The 20,231-nt window shown below is 40.6% G+C and overlaps 1 protein-coding gene across 1 annotated transcript; it reads right to left on the bottom strand.

The window, feature by feature from the left end:
* Positions 1-536: 536 nt before the first annotated feature.
* On the bottom strand, positions 537-19,868 carry gnai3 (guanine nucleotide binding protein (G protein), alpha inhibiting activity polypeptide 3). Its single transcript, XM_085345123.1, has 9 exons — positions 19,500-19,868; positions 12,290-12,332; positions 11,721-11,862; positions 11,480-11,637; positions 10,461-10,589; positions 3,071-3,200; positions 2,426-2,579; positions 1,845-2,054; positions 537-590 (listed from the first exon to the last, which is right to left on the bottom strand). The coding sequence occupies exons 1-8, from the start codon at positions 19,615-19,617 to the stop codon at positions 1,864-1,866; spliced, it is 1,065 nt and encodes a 354-aa protein (XP_085201249.1). The 5' UTR covers positions 19,618-19,868; the 3' UTR covers positions 537-590; positions 1,845-1,863.
* Positions 19,869-20,231: the final 363 nt, after the last annotated feature.

Below are 20,231 nucleotides of genomic sequence, written 5' to 3'. Positions count from 1 at the left end.
AGATATGGATGTGGCTACTGAGTTCCTTAGACTTCAGCTAACTAATCCCTGACCCAACTGCTTATATTTTATGTTTGACATCAAACTAATCACAAAAAACTTTGTACTATACATAAGATATGTCATTCATGCATCCCCCCAAAAATGGAAATTCTCCATAACTAAAAGTAAAAATTAAAAATAAAATACAACAGATGCAAATATTTAGTAACGTAATGTGCCACAGCTAAGACAAAACGCAACACGATGGTGAACAGAATAAACATTTTAGCCATAAAAACTGCAAAATGAAACGATGGATCTGATGAACAGGCAGTCAGTTTTGGTCCTTGTGCAGATGACAGCGAAACTATTAACCCGCCTGAGTGATGCAAAGATCTTAAATATGACAGGGATCATTTCACACGCTTTGCCCACTTTCATCCTCTCAGAGCACGCCACATCTTAAAAATCTATTAAGACAAATGTGATAACAGTTGCAAGTCCCAAAGTTAACGCAGTTTAGGTCCTGCAGCGTAGTCCTTAGTGACGCCTACTTTTGAATTTTCCCTCTGCAGAAAAGATCCCAGAAGTCCTGATTGTTCTGAAACCTGCAGGGAAATGAAAAGCTATCATTAATAGTTCAATCAGGAACATTATAGTAAAAATAGGATTGTTGTTCTATCAGCAGTCATTTATATTAGGCAGTATGGCTCTGTTCTGGGACCTCCCTGCAGGTATAAACAAAGACATGGAAAGCACCTGGTGAAAGAGAGAGAGCAGCAACAGCAAACCAGAACAGTTCGAGCATCAGTGACAACAGACATGACATTTATTCAGACAGAAATGGCACGAATAGCACTAAATGTAGGAGGTAGGTTTGCAAAGCGGCTTGCAGAGGCAACAGTAACTGTTTACTGGTAGAAGCAGCCTGCCAGAACTAGCATGCTCAAGGCTACAGAACACAGCATGTTTAACTACAAATACCCCAATCCTACCCTAAACTGTGGAACATGACTGTGGAACAGTTTTCCAGTAGACTCACAGCAACCTAAAGCAAACATCATTCAGTAAAAAAAAAGTAAAACATGCTTTTTAGTAAGTGTTAGTACTAAGTATTAGTATTTAGTAAGATTAGCAAGTATGTACGAGCTTTATTCTACTGCATTTCCGACTTAATATCAGACTATTTTGCTTGTGCACATATTTGTGTGTGTGTGTGTATATATATATATATATATATATATATATATATATATATATATATATATATATATATATATATATACACTCACACAATGTCCAAAATAAAAGGTTATCATCAAAATAATATAATTTAAATTAACATTTATAAGCTGCTTGTAACAGGCAGGGGTTTGACCCCTGGTTCCTCCAAACTGCTTTACATCCACAAGCAGACTGAAGGATCCACTGGAGGAAGATGCTGGACCTTGAATTTATTGACTGCATTTGCATTTGCAGCTGACTTGCACCCAGTGCATCCATCATCATCCATCATCTATGCGAGTGTGTGCATGATAGATGGATATAACCACCAGCATTTTTTTCACATATAAAAACTGTATTGATATAAGGCGTCGGTCTACCAGATCAGTTTTTAAATTGTCTGCTGCGCTCATCTGGAAGGAAACTTACCCAGGTCATGAAGTACAAAGCAAAGTGAACTGCAAACCTACCTCAGCACAGAATTTTCAAGGTCCTGTATGTTATACCTATGGATGCACTTAGGAATACACCAATCTCAGCCCATCCAAATGTACCAGGAGGATACATATAATCAATAAAGTTACCTCAAATCTTCAAATGATTATCTTCATATTCAAGCATTAATTCAGCATGCTGACCTGAAAGGCAGCCGTAGCTTCAGTAGAGCCCAATCTCCGTCAGGTTGATCTTGATGATGACATCAGTTACTGCGTCGAACACAAACTCCACATTCTTGGTGTCTGTCGCACATGTACGGTGTGTGTAGATATCCTTGATGTCCTTTCGTTTATTCAAGTCTTCGAACTGGCACTGGATATAATCTGCTGTCTCTTTGTATGTGCTCTCACCTACAGTGAAAGACAATAAATTGTTTAAGAAACATCCCCTTAACGATCTCTGGATCACCTAATTATACCTGTTTTTCTTTGTAGAGAACATCATACACAGACTGTCTGATTAGGAACAGTCTAGTTCAATTATGCACTTATTTAAAAGAGTATAGTATATCCCACAGCTTAAAACTTCATATGTGTGTATATATATATATATATGTATATATATATATATATATATATATATATATATATATATATATATATATATATATATATATATATACTGCAAATACATAAAATACAATAAAAATACAATAAATATTTTCTCAAAACATTAAAGCTTACACCATATAAGACCTTCCATAAACTAATGTTTGTCTCACCAGTGTACTCGGGGTAGCAGATAGTAAGGGGACTTCTGGTGATCTTCTCTTCAAACAAGTCTTTCTTATTCAGGAAAAGGATGATGGAGGTGCGGGTGAACCACTTGTTGTTGCAGATGGAGTCGAAAAGCTTCATGCTCTCATGCATCCGGTTCTGAGGAAAGAGCAGATGTGACTGTGACCCTAATTGGCATTTCTTGCAGAGGACATCTTGACCTGACACAAACTGAATATCATCAATCTGCTTTGCTTTTAGGGTCCCGTCACTGAGAAACCCGACTGGCACGGTGCCGGTTAGTGCCAGCTGGCGTCCACCCCTTGCTAGTTATGTTGACCTGAACCAACGGCTCTGTGTGAGTTATGAACAAAATGTACCACATGTACAAACAGTGAAGTAGGCCAACAATAGCGTACTTTACTGTGCTTGCAGAAAGTGCAGCCAATCACTGACACAGACAAGCCACAGAATCTAGTTCACTGTCACACTGTGTCGGCTTACCTGCACATTTTATGTAAGCAATCTTTCCCTTTCCTTCTATCATAAGATATGTAAAAAAGGCCAACAGTGTGCCAACAAGAAAACCCTATGCTTTATGATTTATAAAGTGGACCAGAATCGGAGTGTTCGCTTCACAGTGCACTTACCATTTCCTCATCCTCAGCCAAGACGAGGTCATAGTCACTGAGGGCCACACAGAAAATGATTGCAGTGACTCCCTCAAAACAATGGATCCACTTCTTTCTCTCTGAGCGCTGACCTCCAACATCAAACATCCTGCGTACACATGCGCAAACAGATTCAGTTACTGCATAAACATTCTCTTTCATGCTCATATTACAGTTGTGATGTCTTTTTGTGTGTTTTCTACAAGGATGTGCACCAACACACACACACGGGGCACGCTGATGTCTGCACTCTCACATCTCATGTCTGTGCCTCGCTCTCCACCTGAGTACCTGAGAGGCAGGCCTAATCTATACTACGATTTTCAGCTGAAGCCGAAATGAAATTAGAGAGCACCGCGTTTTTCAACACCAATCGAGTGATTACACATTTTTAGATCCTGAGCATTTTTATGGGATTACAAATGAAGGGAGGCCAGGAAGGCTATTACACTAAACGTTTTACCAATATTTATAAGTACAGGAGCTATATAATGTAATAATGTGAAAGGACTGAAGCGATGTAATTCCATTAACAGCCACAAAGGTGGGTCATCTTGAGCTCAACAGCAGCAGCATTTGTGAGTTATGTAAGAGGTCGAAACCAGGTCTATGATTTTGTGAAAACAGCATCCACTAAGCAATTTTATTTTTCAATCGTGTTTTATCAGCATTTTATTTTTGAGCATCTTTGATGCTGTGACTACAAAGATGTTTCATTCCCAGGTGAGGCCTGTTCTCTCATTATTCTATAACAAATTAAGCACATAAAAGATGTGTGATTGAATCCAAGTGTTGAACTCGGATTTGATAGCTGTTCCCTGGAACTCTCAATATGTCGGTGCAAATTAAAGAGGCCATCGTTATATATATACATATACATATACATATATATATATATATATATATATATATATATATATATATTAGGGGTGCAACAATACACAAAATTCACGGTTTGGTTCGGTTCGATACTTTGGTGTCATCGATATTTTTTCGATACAAAAAAAACGTTCATGCCTTTTTAATTTGTCATTTATTAAATTTTCACGGCACATTCCGCACCACATCTCTGTGCGTTCATCATTTGTTTGAAGCCAGCTCACCTCCTGCAACTACTTTTCCGAGAATACGTGCTTCTTTTGTGGTTCGGACTCCTTCTGACATTTCTTTGGAGGTGGAGGAACATCACAGTAATTGCTTAAAGGAGCTTCTTCGACATCTTTAAGAGTTCTAAACAAATGTCTGTCCTCCTCCTGAAAATCTTATGTATGCAAACACGCGTTGCAACTTCTTATCTTGTGCCTGTTTTTTATTTTGACAGCGAATGCGCACCTGCGGACCACTTATGTGCAGCCTTGGTTATTTCGCTTGTCATATTGCAGCCACAGAAATTCTTTTGTCCATGAAACCATAAAGCTGCACTTTCTTTTTGCCTTATGGTCTGATTTCTCATAACTTTTCCGTTTTGTGGTAAGCTTTTCTTTGGCTGTCACTTCTTCACCCTGACCTGTCTTATTTGGCTCAGCAGAACTAAAATATTGTGGCGAGCTCAGACAAGGAGGAGACGAAGGTATCGTTTGGTCTTGCTTCCCGTGAGCTAGCCAGGGAGCACAGCCGTTTATTGACATCTGCAGAAGAACACTGCCGCTAGCTAACTGCTCAGCGTAGCAACAGCACAGCAACAACAACAACAACAACAACAACACACAGGGCGCCCTCTGACCCCGGAAGGACACACCGTCGCAGCGAGAGGGCGTCACCCGTCACTATGGCAACATAAACAAAACATAACTGTACAAACAGAACCCCGAACAGCCCTGACCCACTACATAGCCCCCACCTAAGGGGTCAGTCGTCCCCGACGACAGTGCAGCCTAGGCGGAGTAGTCGAACGCAGATTCACTGAGCACAGGGCAAGCTAGCGAGACAGAAGTTAAGCTCTCCTTGCAACATGGCAAATTGAACCTCCCCCACCCTCATTCAGATCTGGCGTTTGGAACTATTTTGGTTTTCATGTGACGTATGACCCTGAAGGTAAGCGCGTCATGGACTAAAGTAAAACAGTATGTTGGATGTGCCACGCAATGCTCAATTACATGGGTGGGAGCTAGTGTGTTAGCACAGTTAGCTCGTTAACGTGTTGGCCGTCCAGCCCCATGCATGGGCGATCCGCGGTAGCTCGTTAACGGAGATTTGCTGTGTTGTGGCGTTAACGTCATTTCAACGAGATTTACGCTGACAGCACTAGTGGGAACACAACAAATATGACTGCACATTTATGCTGACATTATCCTAGTGCAAAGACAAGTGGAAGCAGACAAAAACAACAAGCACGCATGCTACAAACTTTACCCGAGTCATTTAGACAGCCGTTAGCACATGATTCTTCTTATGGGGACCTGATATGTTTAATATGCTGCTGAGAATATAGCCCAGAAGAAGCGTATAGTATAGCTTTTATTTTGGAAAGAGCCATTTCTCTGTAATAAACTCTCTTTTCCAAAGATGAGTGATTCCTCAATCAGATACAGGGCTCCTGCCCGACGTCCCGGGGCTAGCGATTTTTCCAGTCGGGCTACCAAAATCTATCTCTGCCCTGCCCGTCAGGCTATCGTAGGAAGGAAAAATATATGTCAATGCTTTTGCATTCTTTCGGAAATGTAGCTGGGTAATTATGCCATTGGCATCGGTGAGCCACTGTCAATATGTGACATATTGAAATCGCGTTTGAATTTGCGCTTGTTTTTTGCTTTCACTTTGCAATCGCGTGAACTGTGTATAGAGAGCGACAGCACTGATTGGTGAGTGATGATAATTTGCGCACCAATTCCTCTGACATCGTCTTATCAATCGTTAGCTTACTATGCAAACATGACAAGTGAAACCTCCCGCAGCTTAAACATGTGAGAGGTTGATCGCGCAGAGAATCGCTGAGCTTATGTGAGTGCGTGTGTAAAAGCAGCAGGATACATATTGTAGCGGGTCAGGGCTGTTCGGGGTTCTGTTTGTACAGTTATGTTTTGTTTATGTTGCCATAGTGACAGGTGACGCCCTCTCGCTGCGACGGTGTGTCCTTCGGGGGTCAGAGGGCGCCCTGTGTGTTGTTGTTGTTGTTGTTGCTGTGCTGTTGCCTCGCTGAGCAGTTAGCTAGCGGCAGTGTTCTTCTGCAGATGTCAATAAACGGCTGTGCTCCCTGGCTAGCTCACGGGAAGCAAGACCAAACGATACTTCCGTCTCCTCCTTGTCTGAGCTCGCCACATTTGTGTCAGAAGTGGGATGATGGTGGCACCCCATGTTCTGACCCGAGGGACATTTGCTGGACTTTGTGTGGGGTAATGGGGTCGTCGGGGACGACTGACCCCTTAGGTGGGGGGTATGTAGTGGGTCAGGGCTGTTCGGGGTTCTGTTTGTACAGTTATGTTTTGTTTATGTTGCCATAGTGACGGGTGACGCCCTCTCGCTGCGACGGTGTGTCCTTCCGCCCTGTGTGTTGTTGTTGTTGTTGCTGTGCTGTTGCCGCGCTGAGCAGTTAGCTAGCGGCAGTGTTCTTCTGCAGATGTCAATAAACGGCTGTGCTCCCTGGCTAGCTCACGGGAAGCAAGACCAAACGATACCTTCGTCTCCTCCTTGTCTGAGCTCGCCACAATATTTTAGTTCTGCTGAGCCAAATAAGCAGAGGTGGGACCAAGTCATTGTTTTGCAAGTCTCAAGTAAGTCTCAAGTCTTTATCCTCAAGTCTCAAGTCAAGTCTCAAGTAATGTCAGGCAAGTCAGAGTCGAGTCTCAAGTCACTGGTGTAAAAGTCCGAGTCAAGTCACAAGTCTGAAACTTTGAATTTCAAGTCCTTTCCAGTCTTTAAAAAAAAAAGAAAAGAAAAAAGAATGTTGCAGTTATATGCTAAATGTAAATATTAGACCATGTAATTTTAAAATCTGTGTTTTTCTCAACACATGACAAAATAGTGAACTTAGAAAATATACACAAATTGTGAAATTGCACCTCTTTAAAATGCAGCTCAATTAAACCTAGCTCCAAGAATAATTTTCACCGACAGTTCTGAGATAAGCTGCATGTTATTCTTGGATGCGGTTGTAGGACTGGCTTTAAAATCGCATGACAAAAATATCATACACATTAAAAAAAACTGTATCACCAACGTAGCCTGGACAACATTTGCTAGTTAGATGAAGTCAGCTATCTCATCGTAGCATATTTATATGCATATTTATAATCATACGGTTCTTGGAGTGAGTGCATACACTCATGAAGTTTAGTAACTTCAGGTCACTGCAACAAGCCCAGGTACAGTTTACCGACAGATGGGTGCAGGACCTTGAAATGCACCGTGTAGAACGAAAGACCATCGTACGTATCACAAGTTTACCAGTCTCACAAATCGTCGTCATAAATACACATTCGTTAACCGTTTATTAATAGGACCTTTGAGCTCAACGGTAATTAATTAGTAGTGGAAATAATTTCTGGTACGCGTTACAGAAATGTAGCAGTGACAATAATATTGTATGCTGTAATCGTACTGGGCAATTAGTGATACAAAAAACCTGTTTTATCCTGTGAATAAAAGTATATGTTTTTGTCAATGTACCATAATAACAGAAGCGAAACGCAATATTGTGTCAGGACAATTCACTATTTATGCACAATAAATAAAGGAGCATAGCGCGACAATTTCTGTTCAGCGCCAGACTTGCTTGTAACCTATATCACCAATTATGTTATGAAAATGACGTATTAACTACTAAAAAACACTGACCTTCGTGTAAATGCTTGGAGCAGACTAACCTGTGAGCTGGAGTGTTCTGGGACGTTATATTTGATCTTTGAATGGCTGCAATCCAGGCCATCCGTCGCGTCTTTGTCACTTCGGAAACATGGCTTGAACAATTTCTCCTCAACGACGTAATCCGATAACAACCGATCTCTTTACCCGTCGGCTTCCCGTGGCTGTCATGCGACCGGCTATTGCAGTTAATAATACAACAGCTTCTTGACATTTTTGTGTTTCTTTTTATCGCTGTGTGACTGATTTTAATTGAAAGCCTGCGTGCGCTACTACCGCTTGCCACGAGTTCCCAGAATCCTTTGCGGTTCTACCCGTGAATGACGTCACATTTTCAATCTCTATATAATATGCATGTTAAATTTTATATTTGGGGTAAAATATCAAGTCTTTTCAAGTAAACCGGTTCAAGTCCAATTCAAGTCCCAAGTCATTGGTATAAAAGTCCAAGTCAAGTCACAAGTCTTAGAACATTTTTTCAAGTCAAGTCTAAAGTCATAAAGTTAATGACTCGAGTCTGACTCGAGTCCAAGTCATGTGACTCGAGTCCACACCTCTGCAAATAAGACAGGTCAGGGTGAAGAAGTGACAGCCAAAGAAAAGCTTACCACAAAACGGAAAAGTTATGAGAAATCAGACCATAAGGCAAAAAGAAAGTGCAGCTTTATGGTTTCATGGACAAAAGAATTTCTGTGGCTGCAATATGACAAGCGAAATAACCAAGGCTGCACATAAGTGGTCCGCAGGTGCGCATTCGCTGTCAAAATAAAAAACAGGCACAAGATAAGAAGTTGCAACGCGTGTTTGCATACATAAGATTTTCAGGAGGAGGACAGACATTTGTTTAGAACTCTTAAAGATGTCGAAGAAGCTCCTTTAAGCAATTACTGTGATGTTCCTCCACCTCCAAAGAAATGTCAGAAGGAGTCCGAACCACAAAAGAAGCACGTATTCTCGGAAAAGTAGTTGCAGGAGGTGAGCTGGCTTCAAACAAATGATGAACGCACAGAGATGTGGTGCGGAATGTGCCGTGAAAATTTAATAAATGACAAAAAGGCATGAACGTTTTTTTTGTATCGAAAAAATATCGAACCATGACACCAAAGTATCAAACCGAACCGAACCGTGAATTTTGTGTATTGTTGCACCCCTAATATATATATATATATATATATATATATATATATATATATATATATATATATATATATATATATATATATATATATATATTATACATATACATGTGTGTGTGTGTGTGTAGGGTATATTCATCAACAAACTTCAACGTGTCCAGAACTCTGCTGCCCGTATTATTACTAGGACTCCCTCTGCTCACCACATCACCCCTATCGTGAAGCAGCTTCACTGGCTCCCGGTTCAACTCTGCATTAATTTCAAAATACTCCTCTACACATTTAAGGCTATTCATTCTCTCTCCCCACCATATCTCTCTGACTTGGTACAGATCTTCATCCCATCCCGGTGGGTGGGGGGGCTTTTAGTTGCTCTGCCCCTCGACTTTGGAATTACTTACCCCCTGACCTTAGATACATCAGTTCTTTCCCCCTTTTTAAGTACACCCTCAAAACCCACCTGTTCAAGATAGCCTACTCGGTATAACTACTCCATGCTCTTAAACTTTGTTTTATTATTGTGCTCATTTTCTGTAAAGTTGTCTTGAGTGTTTTGAAAGGCACTTTTAAATAAAATGTATTATTATTATTGTTGTTGTTGTTGTAATTATTATTATACAGATATAGGATCAAAGCGAGCCTTTTTATTTGTAAAAAAAAGGAACGGACTGGCCAGCTCAGCGACACCAAAAGACCTGAAACAGGTCACAACTAAAGTGCACAATGACAGAGTTATTTCCATGGTAAAAAAAACCAAACATTTGGCAACATCTAAACAGGTCAGCAACACTTTTAACAAGCTAGCTGTCAAGGTCTACAATTGAGAGACACCTTTAAGAATGGAAAAACAGGGGGTTTACAACAAGGTGCAAACCACTGGTTACACTCAAGAACATGAAGAGCAGAACAGACTTTGCCGGGAAACAAATTCTGGACAGATGAAAACAGGATCAACTTGTCCCAGAATGATGGGAAGAAAAAAGTATGGAGAGAAACATAAAACATCCTCTGTCAAACAGAGTGGAGGCAGTGTTATGGCATGGGCATGTACGGGTGCCGCTGGAACAAGCCCACTAGTGTTTACTGATGATGTGATTGCTGATTGAAATAGCAGGATGAATTGCGAAGTGTACAGGGCATTGCTCTCTTTAATTAACACAAATACTTTTTGTGTTATGTAACTGTTTCACACAGGGAAGTCTTTTTGCACTCGACCATTACAATTTACATAAAAAACATAAACAAGAAAAGCCTAAAAATAGTCCTTATTTCCTGAAGTAGAATCCGCTCTCTGTGTTGGGAACTGCTCTGTTGAGTCTACAATGAAGACATCTAGGTAAATGTTTATAAATATAGTAAACCAGTATAGACAAGAGCTGCTCAATAAGTCGCCCAAAGGAGGCCCTTTGTGAGCAATATGAAGCTGTACTAACTTGAAGTTGAGTTCTTTGAACGTGAAGTGAGTTTCAACGATCCCGGTGGTCTTCACACGTGTGCGCAAAACATCCTGCTGAGTTGGGATGTAATCTGTCTGGCAGATTCTCTCCATTTCGTTCAGGTAGCTGAGGGACAGAAAAAAAGTAGTATGCATTCAGCAGGGTGTAAAATACATTTTTAGGCTTTCCACAACAGAATCTGCTGAATACTCTGCTGAAAATCTGTACATACATATGATATGTTTGTTTGTTTGTTTTCTTTTATTGCCAAATATTTCCAAAAATGCTAGTTTAATGCAGAGTAACAAATGTTTGGTCATGCGGAGATCATCCTGCATGCACACATCTGAGGACGCCACAAAATGATACTAAATATGGGCTCATATTTTCGTGGATGATAAACACTGACTCCTTTTGGGTTGAGTATAAACAGTCTATCTCTACAGGCTCTTCTTTTCTCATAGTGTGGACACAGAGTCATGACAGCCCGCCTGTTTTGACAACAAAGAGAGTGTGTCCTTCACGCTAAGCTACGCTACGTTTTCTTTTCAGGACGAGTGTGATATAAACGCTACAGAAGCACAAAAGAACCTTGAGCTTTATCCTCGTCTGATTGGTAATTAAAGTCTAAGCTATATTTAGCTCAAACTTCCCATCAGGTGTTCTCATTCTGAGTTTCACTTTAATAACAAACTGTTTTGCCCAAATGCCTTTAAGCGGAGGGCTGCAATTTCCATTTGCCTGTTTCTCCTTCGTTTCTTGCCCTGTTTCAGGAATGCAGTCCGTTGTGCAACAAGCCGACACAGGACTTCGAGGAACAAGACACATCTTGCCTCTCTGTGTTTCAAACATGAAGCAGGAGAGCAGCTTTTAGTCAAAGCTGTCACACTCCAGGTGACGAAGAAAATGCAATGATAAAACTTTTCTTGAGAAACCGATTTATATTGACTGTGTTATGACTGCAGTCATCTGTGTGTCAGCTCATCTAATATCTATGTGGAGAAGTGAGTGCTCACTATGCAGCCGAGTCGTTGAGCTGGTACTCTCGAGATCGATCGAAGCAGGCCTGAACTCCAGCATCGCTCCACAGCCTCTGGATCACGCTGGTCAGCTCTGCGGACATCACCCCTTCATCTGCTGAACTCGCCAGGGCAAACAGCTGGCGAGCGTCATCCTGGCAACACGAATAACTGCTCACATCGTAAAATTCTCTCTTTGAACGTCATCTTTTATGTCGACCCAGTGCAGTTAGCTTACCGCTCGCGCCTCGTCTCCGAAATCTATCTTCAACTGGCCCATTGCCCTGATGATGGCCATGATGGACTGGATGGTGTTGCTGTACACGACCACTTTGTACTGCTTGCACTCCTCTTCTGAGTAGCCATCTTCATGAATGATCCTGACACAGACACAAAATCCAAACAGGATTTTAGAGCTCGTGTAAATATTTGACAGTGTTAACAATGTGGCCTTAACAAATGTGGGGCAAATTGCACATTAGGAAAGTTTAATGCTTGTACTGTCGTTAATGCTGGAATTTCAGCTTCACTGAGCATACAGCATGGCTAATGTGGGAACTGGGGGGCTCTATTCAGGCCCTGCCAGGCTACAACCGGCCTCTGAAGCCATTGTTTAAAATGTTATTCACAAAGGCCCTGAGTGGAGCGCAATGAGGCTCCAGATCTGCTTTCCCATAAAAATGTGCTGCAGCTATACGAGGAGCTGGGACTGTCTTTCACCAATGTAGAAAATAAATAAATAAAATAAATAAATAAATAAAGGTTTCTTCCAGGAAGAAGGCGTTTGATACACAAGTTGTAACTTACTTCATCTGCTTAACTATTGTGCTTTTCCCAGATTCTCCAGCACCTGCAAAAATGGACAGTATTTACAAACAAATAAATAAATACAAACATGAAAGCTACTACAGAATGTATTACAGTCTAGTCCCCTGTCACATGGATCACACCAGCTTTTCATAACAGCTGAACTTAATCCCATCTCATTTAATCATACATCCCACAGTGTGTGGCATGTTTGCACCAAAACCACCAGGAAAAAAGCTTCTTTGTGATGAATTTCAGAAACCAAACTGGACCCTGGGGGGAGTGCAAACAGTCATGTAGTACTCACTTGCTCGAAATCAACTGGCTGCACCACTCAGCAGTTTCTCAGCATGAGCACATTCAATTTTCCTTCATCACCGGAAATAGACAGTCACCAACGTCATGTAGAGGAATGAGACGCTAACTGCTTACTGCAAACCGTAATAGCCCAGATAACAGTGAAGGAGCACAGTGAGTCGTTCGATGAGCTGGTGCACTTGATTCAAAATAGTGGGAATCTGCGACAAACAATGAACTGATGGCAGTGGTGATGTCAAAGCCGCACCAAGCTTCCATTATAATAAATGATACCGTAATGATGATGAGTAGGGAGGGATTTCACATGAACAATCATTATAGTATTTCTACAATAATCACCCAAACAGGAAACAGTTGTCACGCTTCTGGCTGAAACTGTGTTTTTCCACTGGAGAGACAGTCCCAGATATCACGCTGGTCTGGGCGTTTGAGAGCAGTTAGGCCATAAAAATACAGAATATGAATCAAACAGGATGTCAGCAAGTTGACCCCCCCCCATCCCCTCCAATAACAAACATAAACTTGTTTTCTGGCTCAAATCCAATGTTGCAGTATGAGAGGGGATGATCCTTTTCTCTTTTTTATATTAGATAGATAGATAGATAGATACATACATACATACATACATACATACATACATACATAGACGAACATTATTCAGTCACCTAGATCCACCTTTTCCTGCTTTTTACAGCTAACTGCACCTGTTCTTACACATGTTACACTGAAAAAAAAGGGATTGGCCAGCTCTTGGATTTATGTAAGCATCTTGCGTGTATTTAGCACAATTGCCTCATGGTTTAAAGTTAAGTGTAACTATATAGTGTAGAAACTACATAATATGCAGAGCGGGTAGATTAAATTTTTCATATCATGTTCGAGTGAAGTAAGTCAATAAAATTAAAGCAATGTTAAATCTTGCGACACTGCAAGGGATTTCAGTCTTGCACGCTTTGGATCGTGGTTTGAGGAAGGCATCCATCTCAGTCAAGTCGAACAGCTGCCTCTACTTTTTTTGGTAAACCGAAAGAAGTAAATTGGGTGGTTGTTACATTAAAAAAAAGTCTACCTTGTAATTTGAACACAAAATTTTCATGTTTCTATCTTGAACGTAATTAAATCATGTAGGATCTGTACGAAATTCAACAACTTAATTTGTTCTTGTTGAGATGACCTGATACAATCTAGTAAGAGTGGTTAGTTGCTGGACTCATGAACATTAACAAGATCACATGAGATTTCAAACTGCAGGAAAATCACTAGAACGTCTTGATGCATTCTCAGTCATCCAGGAAAGTAAATCTCCAAAAGTTGATTCTGTTCATCTGGACGTAGCATTTTGTGGGATGAGTGACGAAATGTTTCTCCCACAAAACGCTACGTCCAGATGAACAGAATCAACTTTTGGAGAAAATCACTAGAGTTACAAGAGGCAGACAACTACAGACACACACACACACACACAACGTGTATGCTATTGCTTTTTATTGTGTTTTAACCTGCATGTCAAGGACAAAAACGTACAGAAAATTCCGCATCAAGCCTTGAAATCATAGCTTTCCTACTTATGTCCAGCCTGGATTGGTGACATGGTGGTTAGTGCTGTTGCCTCACAGTAAGAAGGTCCTGGAATCAAATCCACAATATGGCTAGTTTGCACTGATTTCTCTCTGGGTATTCTGGTGTCCTCCCACAGTTAAAAGTCATGCAGTTACAAGAGTTAGCTTAGGTTGATTAGTGATTCTAAATTCACCATAAATGTTAATGCAAACGGTTGTTTGTCTCTATGTGATTCACTGGTGAGCTGTCCAGTGTGTACCATGCCTCGTAACCTAGCCCCCCTGCAACCAGGATATAGGAGGATGTTAGTTGTTGTAGACCCATTCAACTTTTATGTTAACCAGACTCTAGACTTTGTTGAACATTATGTAATATGAAGTCAACATGTAGTATTTAAGTGATCAAGTAGTACTGTGGTAAAGGTTATTGAATAGTGTTGAAATAAAATGACAAAATTGTGAAGGATTAAAATATTCCAAGAGCTCAACTTACTTCATCTAAACATGTTTCAATCACGTTTTATGAACACAAAATGCACAGGTTTATTGACTATGAATAAGTTGAGTTGATTTAACTCAGTTGTTTAAGTTTCTGCCAAAGCAAAACGTTTGTGTGCAACCAATGTCCATTATTGAATCAAGTAAATCCAACATGGCCTTTTTTTCAGTGTACGTGTGAGCGGACCTGACAAAAGACACGTAAGGTGCATACAATAATATTTTAGTCAAAACAATTTCATGTGTAAGTGTAAGTGTTGAGAAAGCTTCCCAATAAGCGTTGCACAGAATATAACAAAGATGAGGGCACGCCAGTGAGAGAGTGAGGGGAGAAGCCAACAGGGAAAATATTGTCATCGTCATCTGAGCTGTGTAGTCACTTCACAAAAGGTTACATTAACGTAAAAAAAGAAAAGAAAAGTAAAAAGATTATTGTAAATGTAACTAAATGTTTTGAAATATGGGCGACTGCTTTCTTCCTTAACCTCCTAGGACCTGGCGTCCACATATGTGGACATCACATTTTGGGTTATTTAGACCAAAATACTCGATTTTGCTCTACAGAGCCTGATATCCACTTACGAGGACATTATACTGCTACTGTTCTATCAAAATTTTAAACTAATATCCTCATTTGTGGCTCTCATTTTCTTAGAAACAAAAAGTAGGTAAAAAAAATCTGGTAATTGTTTGTTTTTACATTCATCAGGTCCCAATCAGCCCAAATATCAAACAGAAATTAAAAATGCATGCAATGGAAGAGTTTGGGTCTTAGGAGGTTAAAACACCCAGTAAGCTACATTGTCTTAACACAATGAATCCCTCAAAATGAGACACATTCCCATTGCCAGTCAGGAATCTACAGCAGATGAAGTTTGTCAAGGAGGCTCAGAATACAGTATCGTGTTCAGATGGACGGCCAGCAAGAATAAAATCCATGAATTCTTTGGTTAAGCTGTCAGCAGCCAGAGAGATTTATGCTCATCGGGCTCATCAGACAGAGGGGAGAAGACAAAGTGTGTTGATCCCACTTCTCAGTTCTGTCAGCAACCAGTTCTCTCATTCATGGCATTTTTGGCTGATTGTCAAGCATGGCCTGCTGCCAATTAAAAAACCAACTTTACACAGGGAGCCAGAAACACAGGCAGGAATTAGACTCCAAACCAAGCCTCATTTAACAACAATCTGAAATGCAGATTTAAAAAAAAAAAATTGTTTGTGGTCAAATAGGAGACTGTTCATTGGATGGGTTAGCTGGCTCTAAGGTTTTGTGGTTTTGAATAAAGCACAGCAGCTGAAGTCCTCTTTGTTCTTCCCATGAACTCTCCTCTTCCCGTACAGACAGGGAGTGAAGGGCACTGCCTGGAAAAATCTCTGAGGTCAAAATTTGACAATAAATCTTTCCATACAGTAAGAGTTTTGCCTGAATTTAGTATTATAGCGCCACATTTTTCCACCTGAAGTCAATCCTCGTATATCTGCTGGTAGGATTTGTGTGTATCCAAAACCCACATATGTGACTTCATGTGGAATCTATTTTTAACCTAGCAGCTTTATTTTTTCCCAAACAACAGCCATGCTGTAGTCTATTAACCTAACAGTGGAGAAAAAATAAAAGGTAACCTAACACTTGTGGGCAGTAATGGCTCAAAAAATACAGTAAGTAGATTTACTGGCAGAGTTTAGTTCTGTCTTATCTTTTAAATCAAGGTACAAAAAATCATTGCAGACACAAAGGACAGCGCACTGATGGAAAAGCTGCCTCATTGTGAGAAAAATGCCTCTATCCAGAATGTGACACAGAACACAAACAAGGGGGGAAAAGCAGGAAATCAGATATAGAGAAGCATGAAAATCATCTCAGTCTTGATCAACAACCGCAAATGTTCACACAGTGCAGTTCCTGTTAGTGGAAAATATTCATGTTAAGTGAGGTTAAGTGGGTGGTGCCTAAAAAACAAAACGTTATTTCAGGGTATTACGTTACACTTTGTCTCTCCAAAAAAAAAAATCACAGACAATATCTTTACCTTTGATTATCTTTCTGATTTACCACCACAGTTACAGTAATTGACAAATTCATTTGTTCCTTTGAACTGTCCAAGCTGAATCATGAATAAACACTTTCTACAGTTTTATGAGTAGATTTTCCACCATCATTAAAAACTGTAATTTACAAACAGCGCTATGTTCTGGCATCCTGCTGCGTGACGAAATTAACACTCACTGGCCACTTTGCTCTTTAACAAAAATATCTAATCAGCTGATCACATGGCAAGAAGTCAATGCATTTAGGCACACAGATATGATCAAAATGACCTGCTGACACTCAAACTGCGAATCAGGATAGAGAAGAAAGGTTGTTTAGGTGACTCTGAACGTCATGCATGGTTGTTGGTGCCAGACTGGCTGATCTGAGTGTTTCAGAAACTGCCGATCTACTGGGATTTTCCTTCACGATGATCTCTAGGGTTTACAGAGCATTGCCCAAAAAAGGGAAAATATCCAGTGAGTGGCAGCTCTCTGGGCTAAAACGCTTTGTTGATACAAAAGGTCAGAGGAGAAAGGTCAGACTGTTTAGAGCTGATAAGAAAAGCAACTCAAAAGTAACTCAAATAATCACTGGATACAATCAAGGTATGCAGAAGAGCACGTTTGGATACACAACATGTTGTACCTTGAAGCAGATGGGCTACAGCAACGTAACACCAATGCGGGTGCCGTTCCTGTCAGCTAAGAACAGGAACTTGAGGCTACGAGTCATACGACCTAACCAAAATTGCACAATAAAAGTTTGGAAAAATGATGATGAGTCTTAATTTGTGCTGCAACATTCAGACAGTAAGGTCAGAATTTGACACACTTCTTTTCACACTTGTTTAAACGCGACAGCCTTCCTGAGTACAGTGGCTGACTCTATCCATGCCATTATGACCACGGTGTACAAATCTTCTGATTGGTCATTCCAGCAGAATAACGCCCCAGGTCATTTCACAAAGCTCAAATCATCTCAAAGTGGTTTCTTGAACATAACAATGATCACTGCACTCAAATGGCCTCCACAGTCTGCGCATCTCAATCCAACAGAGCACCTTTGGGACGTGGAGGAAGATTTACATCATGAATGTGCAGCCGTGTGATGCTGTCATGTCAATGTGAACCAAAATCCCTGTGGAATGTTTTTTTAGCACCTTGTTGAATCATGAAGAGTTAAAACAGGAGATTATACCTGCTACTAGCAAAGTGTACCCAAAGAATGGTATGTTACGTATGATATTGTTACGTGAATAAAACTGTGTGTTAGACAGCGGTCTCATATAGTGACAAACAACATCTTCCACCTCTCTCCTTTAGTTTTACGACCCATAACTCTTCTTCTGCTTTGGTTTACGCCCATTCCTAAATCTCTGTATCATATTCTTGTGATCATCTTCACATATAGTTCATTATATTGAAATGACAGCGATTAGCATTCAGTATGAGTGTGAACAGCAAAGTTAATATGTTGCTCATCTGGGAGCGTTTACGATATGATATTTTCTGTTATACTAATACTTTAGGCAAGGTCAAACACAGTAAAGGATGTTTAATTGTCTGGTTGGTTCACTTTCTGCACTGATAAGTCTTTTTTTTGTTTTAAACAACAGATGGCACAAAAAATATCACAGAGTCGTCTCTCTGCTCAGTTTAGAAACAAAATACCACAAATCTGGGCAGGCCCAGATCAACAGACCATAAAATTTTAATGGAGCTTTTTGATGTTGACGTTCTCCTTCTTTTTCCAGAATGGAAAACAAAAGAATCTACCCTGTTGTCTCAAGTTTAGGCAAGTCCGATGGTATTTACATGAAAATTTTAACAGACATCATATTCAATTACAGGATCTTTCTCTGTTCTTACACATTTACACCATGAAATACATCCACAGGCACAGAGAATAAAAACACTAAGCCTTGTTAGACTAGGCTAATTTAATACCCCACACCCACAGTGACAGTGTAACAATACAGCATACAGTTATAGCATGCTGAAATCTGCACACACTGTGAAGATAAGGCCTGACTTTTTGTGTGGTCGGCAGGATCCTCTGCCTGAAATTCACCACAGCAACAAACTGCTTTGGCTAAAGACAAAACGATTCTAAAAGAAGTTAAATTACTACATTTAGAAATGACTAAGGTGAAGAACACTAAAAATATGCAGACCTTAAATAATGAGCGGATTAACTGATTGGGTTGCTCATTCATTTAACTGCATATGCAGGCATATCAGTCTTGGTGTGGCTGCAGGCTGTATGCACAGATTGCCAGTGCAGCACAGCTCATCACAGGTGGACACTTTTGTCCATGAACTTGTGATAATGTCAAGCTCAGCTCTTTCAGAAGCTCCAATACAATTCATTTTAAATGCACTTGTTCTCAAGTACCAGAACAGACTGACCCCAGACCAGCTTTTACCTGCAGCTCTAAATCTGTAAGCACTGATGTAAAACAGACCCGAGGCAAGTGACAACACTTGTCAGCTCTGGGCAAGTACTCCCAATTTCAGCAATGCAACACAGACTGAAAACCAGTGAGGTGGCTAAGGACTTGCATTTGCCCTCTCACCACCAACATCTGGTTTACTTCTGAAGGAAGAGGAGAAGCGATGAGCCGCAGCTGCTTAAAGCTGACAGGAGGAGGGGGAGGGAGGAGTGTTTGGAGTCAACCTAAAACCTAAAACGATCCCACACTAAAGAAGTGAATATTAAAAGTGGACTTCTCATACAGTCGTGTGATGACACAACATCTGCTGTACATAAAAAAAGAGAGAGAGACTGTAAATAAAGTTCATACCAAGTAAAAGTAGTTTCACTTCTTTGGAGGATTTGTCTCTGTCTTCTCGCAGGTTTTTATCAATCATTTTACTCCTCTCCACCGCAGCTTTGTCCTCGGCGCTGATCGTGCACCCCATTTTTTCCTTCAAACGAATTCTTAGGCGACGGACTGTGGTTTCAGCAGCTCATAAGTTGAAAACACCGTCCAACGAGCTCTGAGCTCGGCGTGAGCTGAAGTTCCCCAACGCAGGGCGAAGCCGAGAGAGAGAGGGGGGGAAAGGCGTTGGCACAGGAGCCTCAGTCCAACTAAACCCACAGTCTGATGCTGCTGAGCTCGCACAGCTCCAGGCCATTCACTACCAGGAGACTATCAAATATAACTTTTCAAATCATAAAATACTTTAATCCAATTTATCGACACTTACAGCTAAAATCATATAAATAAAAAGAAAGAAAGTAAATATGAAAACTGTGTGAAAATCAGGAGCCAAATCCAGCGTTTCCGGTGAAAAAGTCCAATAAAAACTACCAAATGTTCTTTTTCGCCCCCCAAAAAGTGACTGCCGCACAGCGGAGCGTCCAACCAGCTGATCCAGCTGCGGACCAAGAAAACCCTGCTGAAAAGGGAAAATTGACGCTCACCACGGGGCTGACGGGAAATGTAGTCAACTCCATTCAACCTGCTATGTAGCCTATTTCTGCCTGTGTTCCCAGAAGTAATGCTCGTCTAAATAAATGTAGTCTACTTCTT

Source organism: Diplotaxodon limnothrissa, linkage group LG20 (assembly GCF_057381915.1).
Source record: "Diplotaxodon limnothrissa isolate DT_005_m linkage group LG20, D_limnothrissa_male_GT1.1, whole genome shotgun sequence".
NCBI lineage: Eukaryota > Metazoa > Chordata > Actinopteri > Cichliformes > Cichlidae > Diplotaxodon > Diplotaxodon limnothrissa.
This window is presented reverse-complemented; position numbering and strand designations above follow the sequence as displayed.

Coding starts and splice junctions, on each gene's coding strand:
- gnai3 (XM_085345123.1), bottom strand. CDS start 19,617: ATGGGGTGCACGATCAGCGCCGAGGACAAAGCTGCGGTGGAGAGGAGT. Junction 12,333..19,499: donor AGTGAAACTACTTTTACTTG/GTATGAACTTTA, acceptor CCATTTTTGCAG/GTGCTGGAGAATCTGGGAAA. Junction 2,580..3,070: donor TGGCTGAGGATGAGGAAATG/GTAAGTGCACTG, acceptor CTCTTTCCTCAG/AACCGGATGCATGAGAGCAT.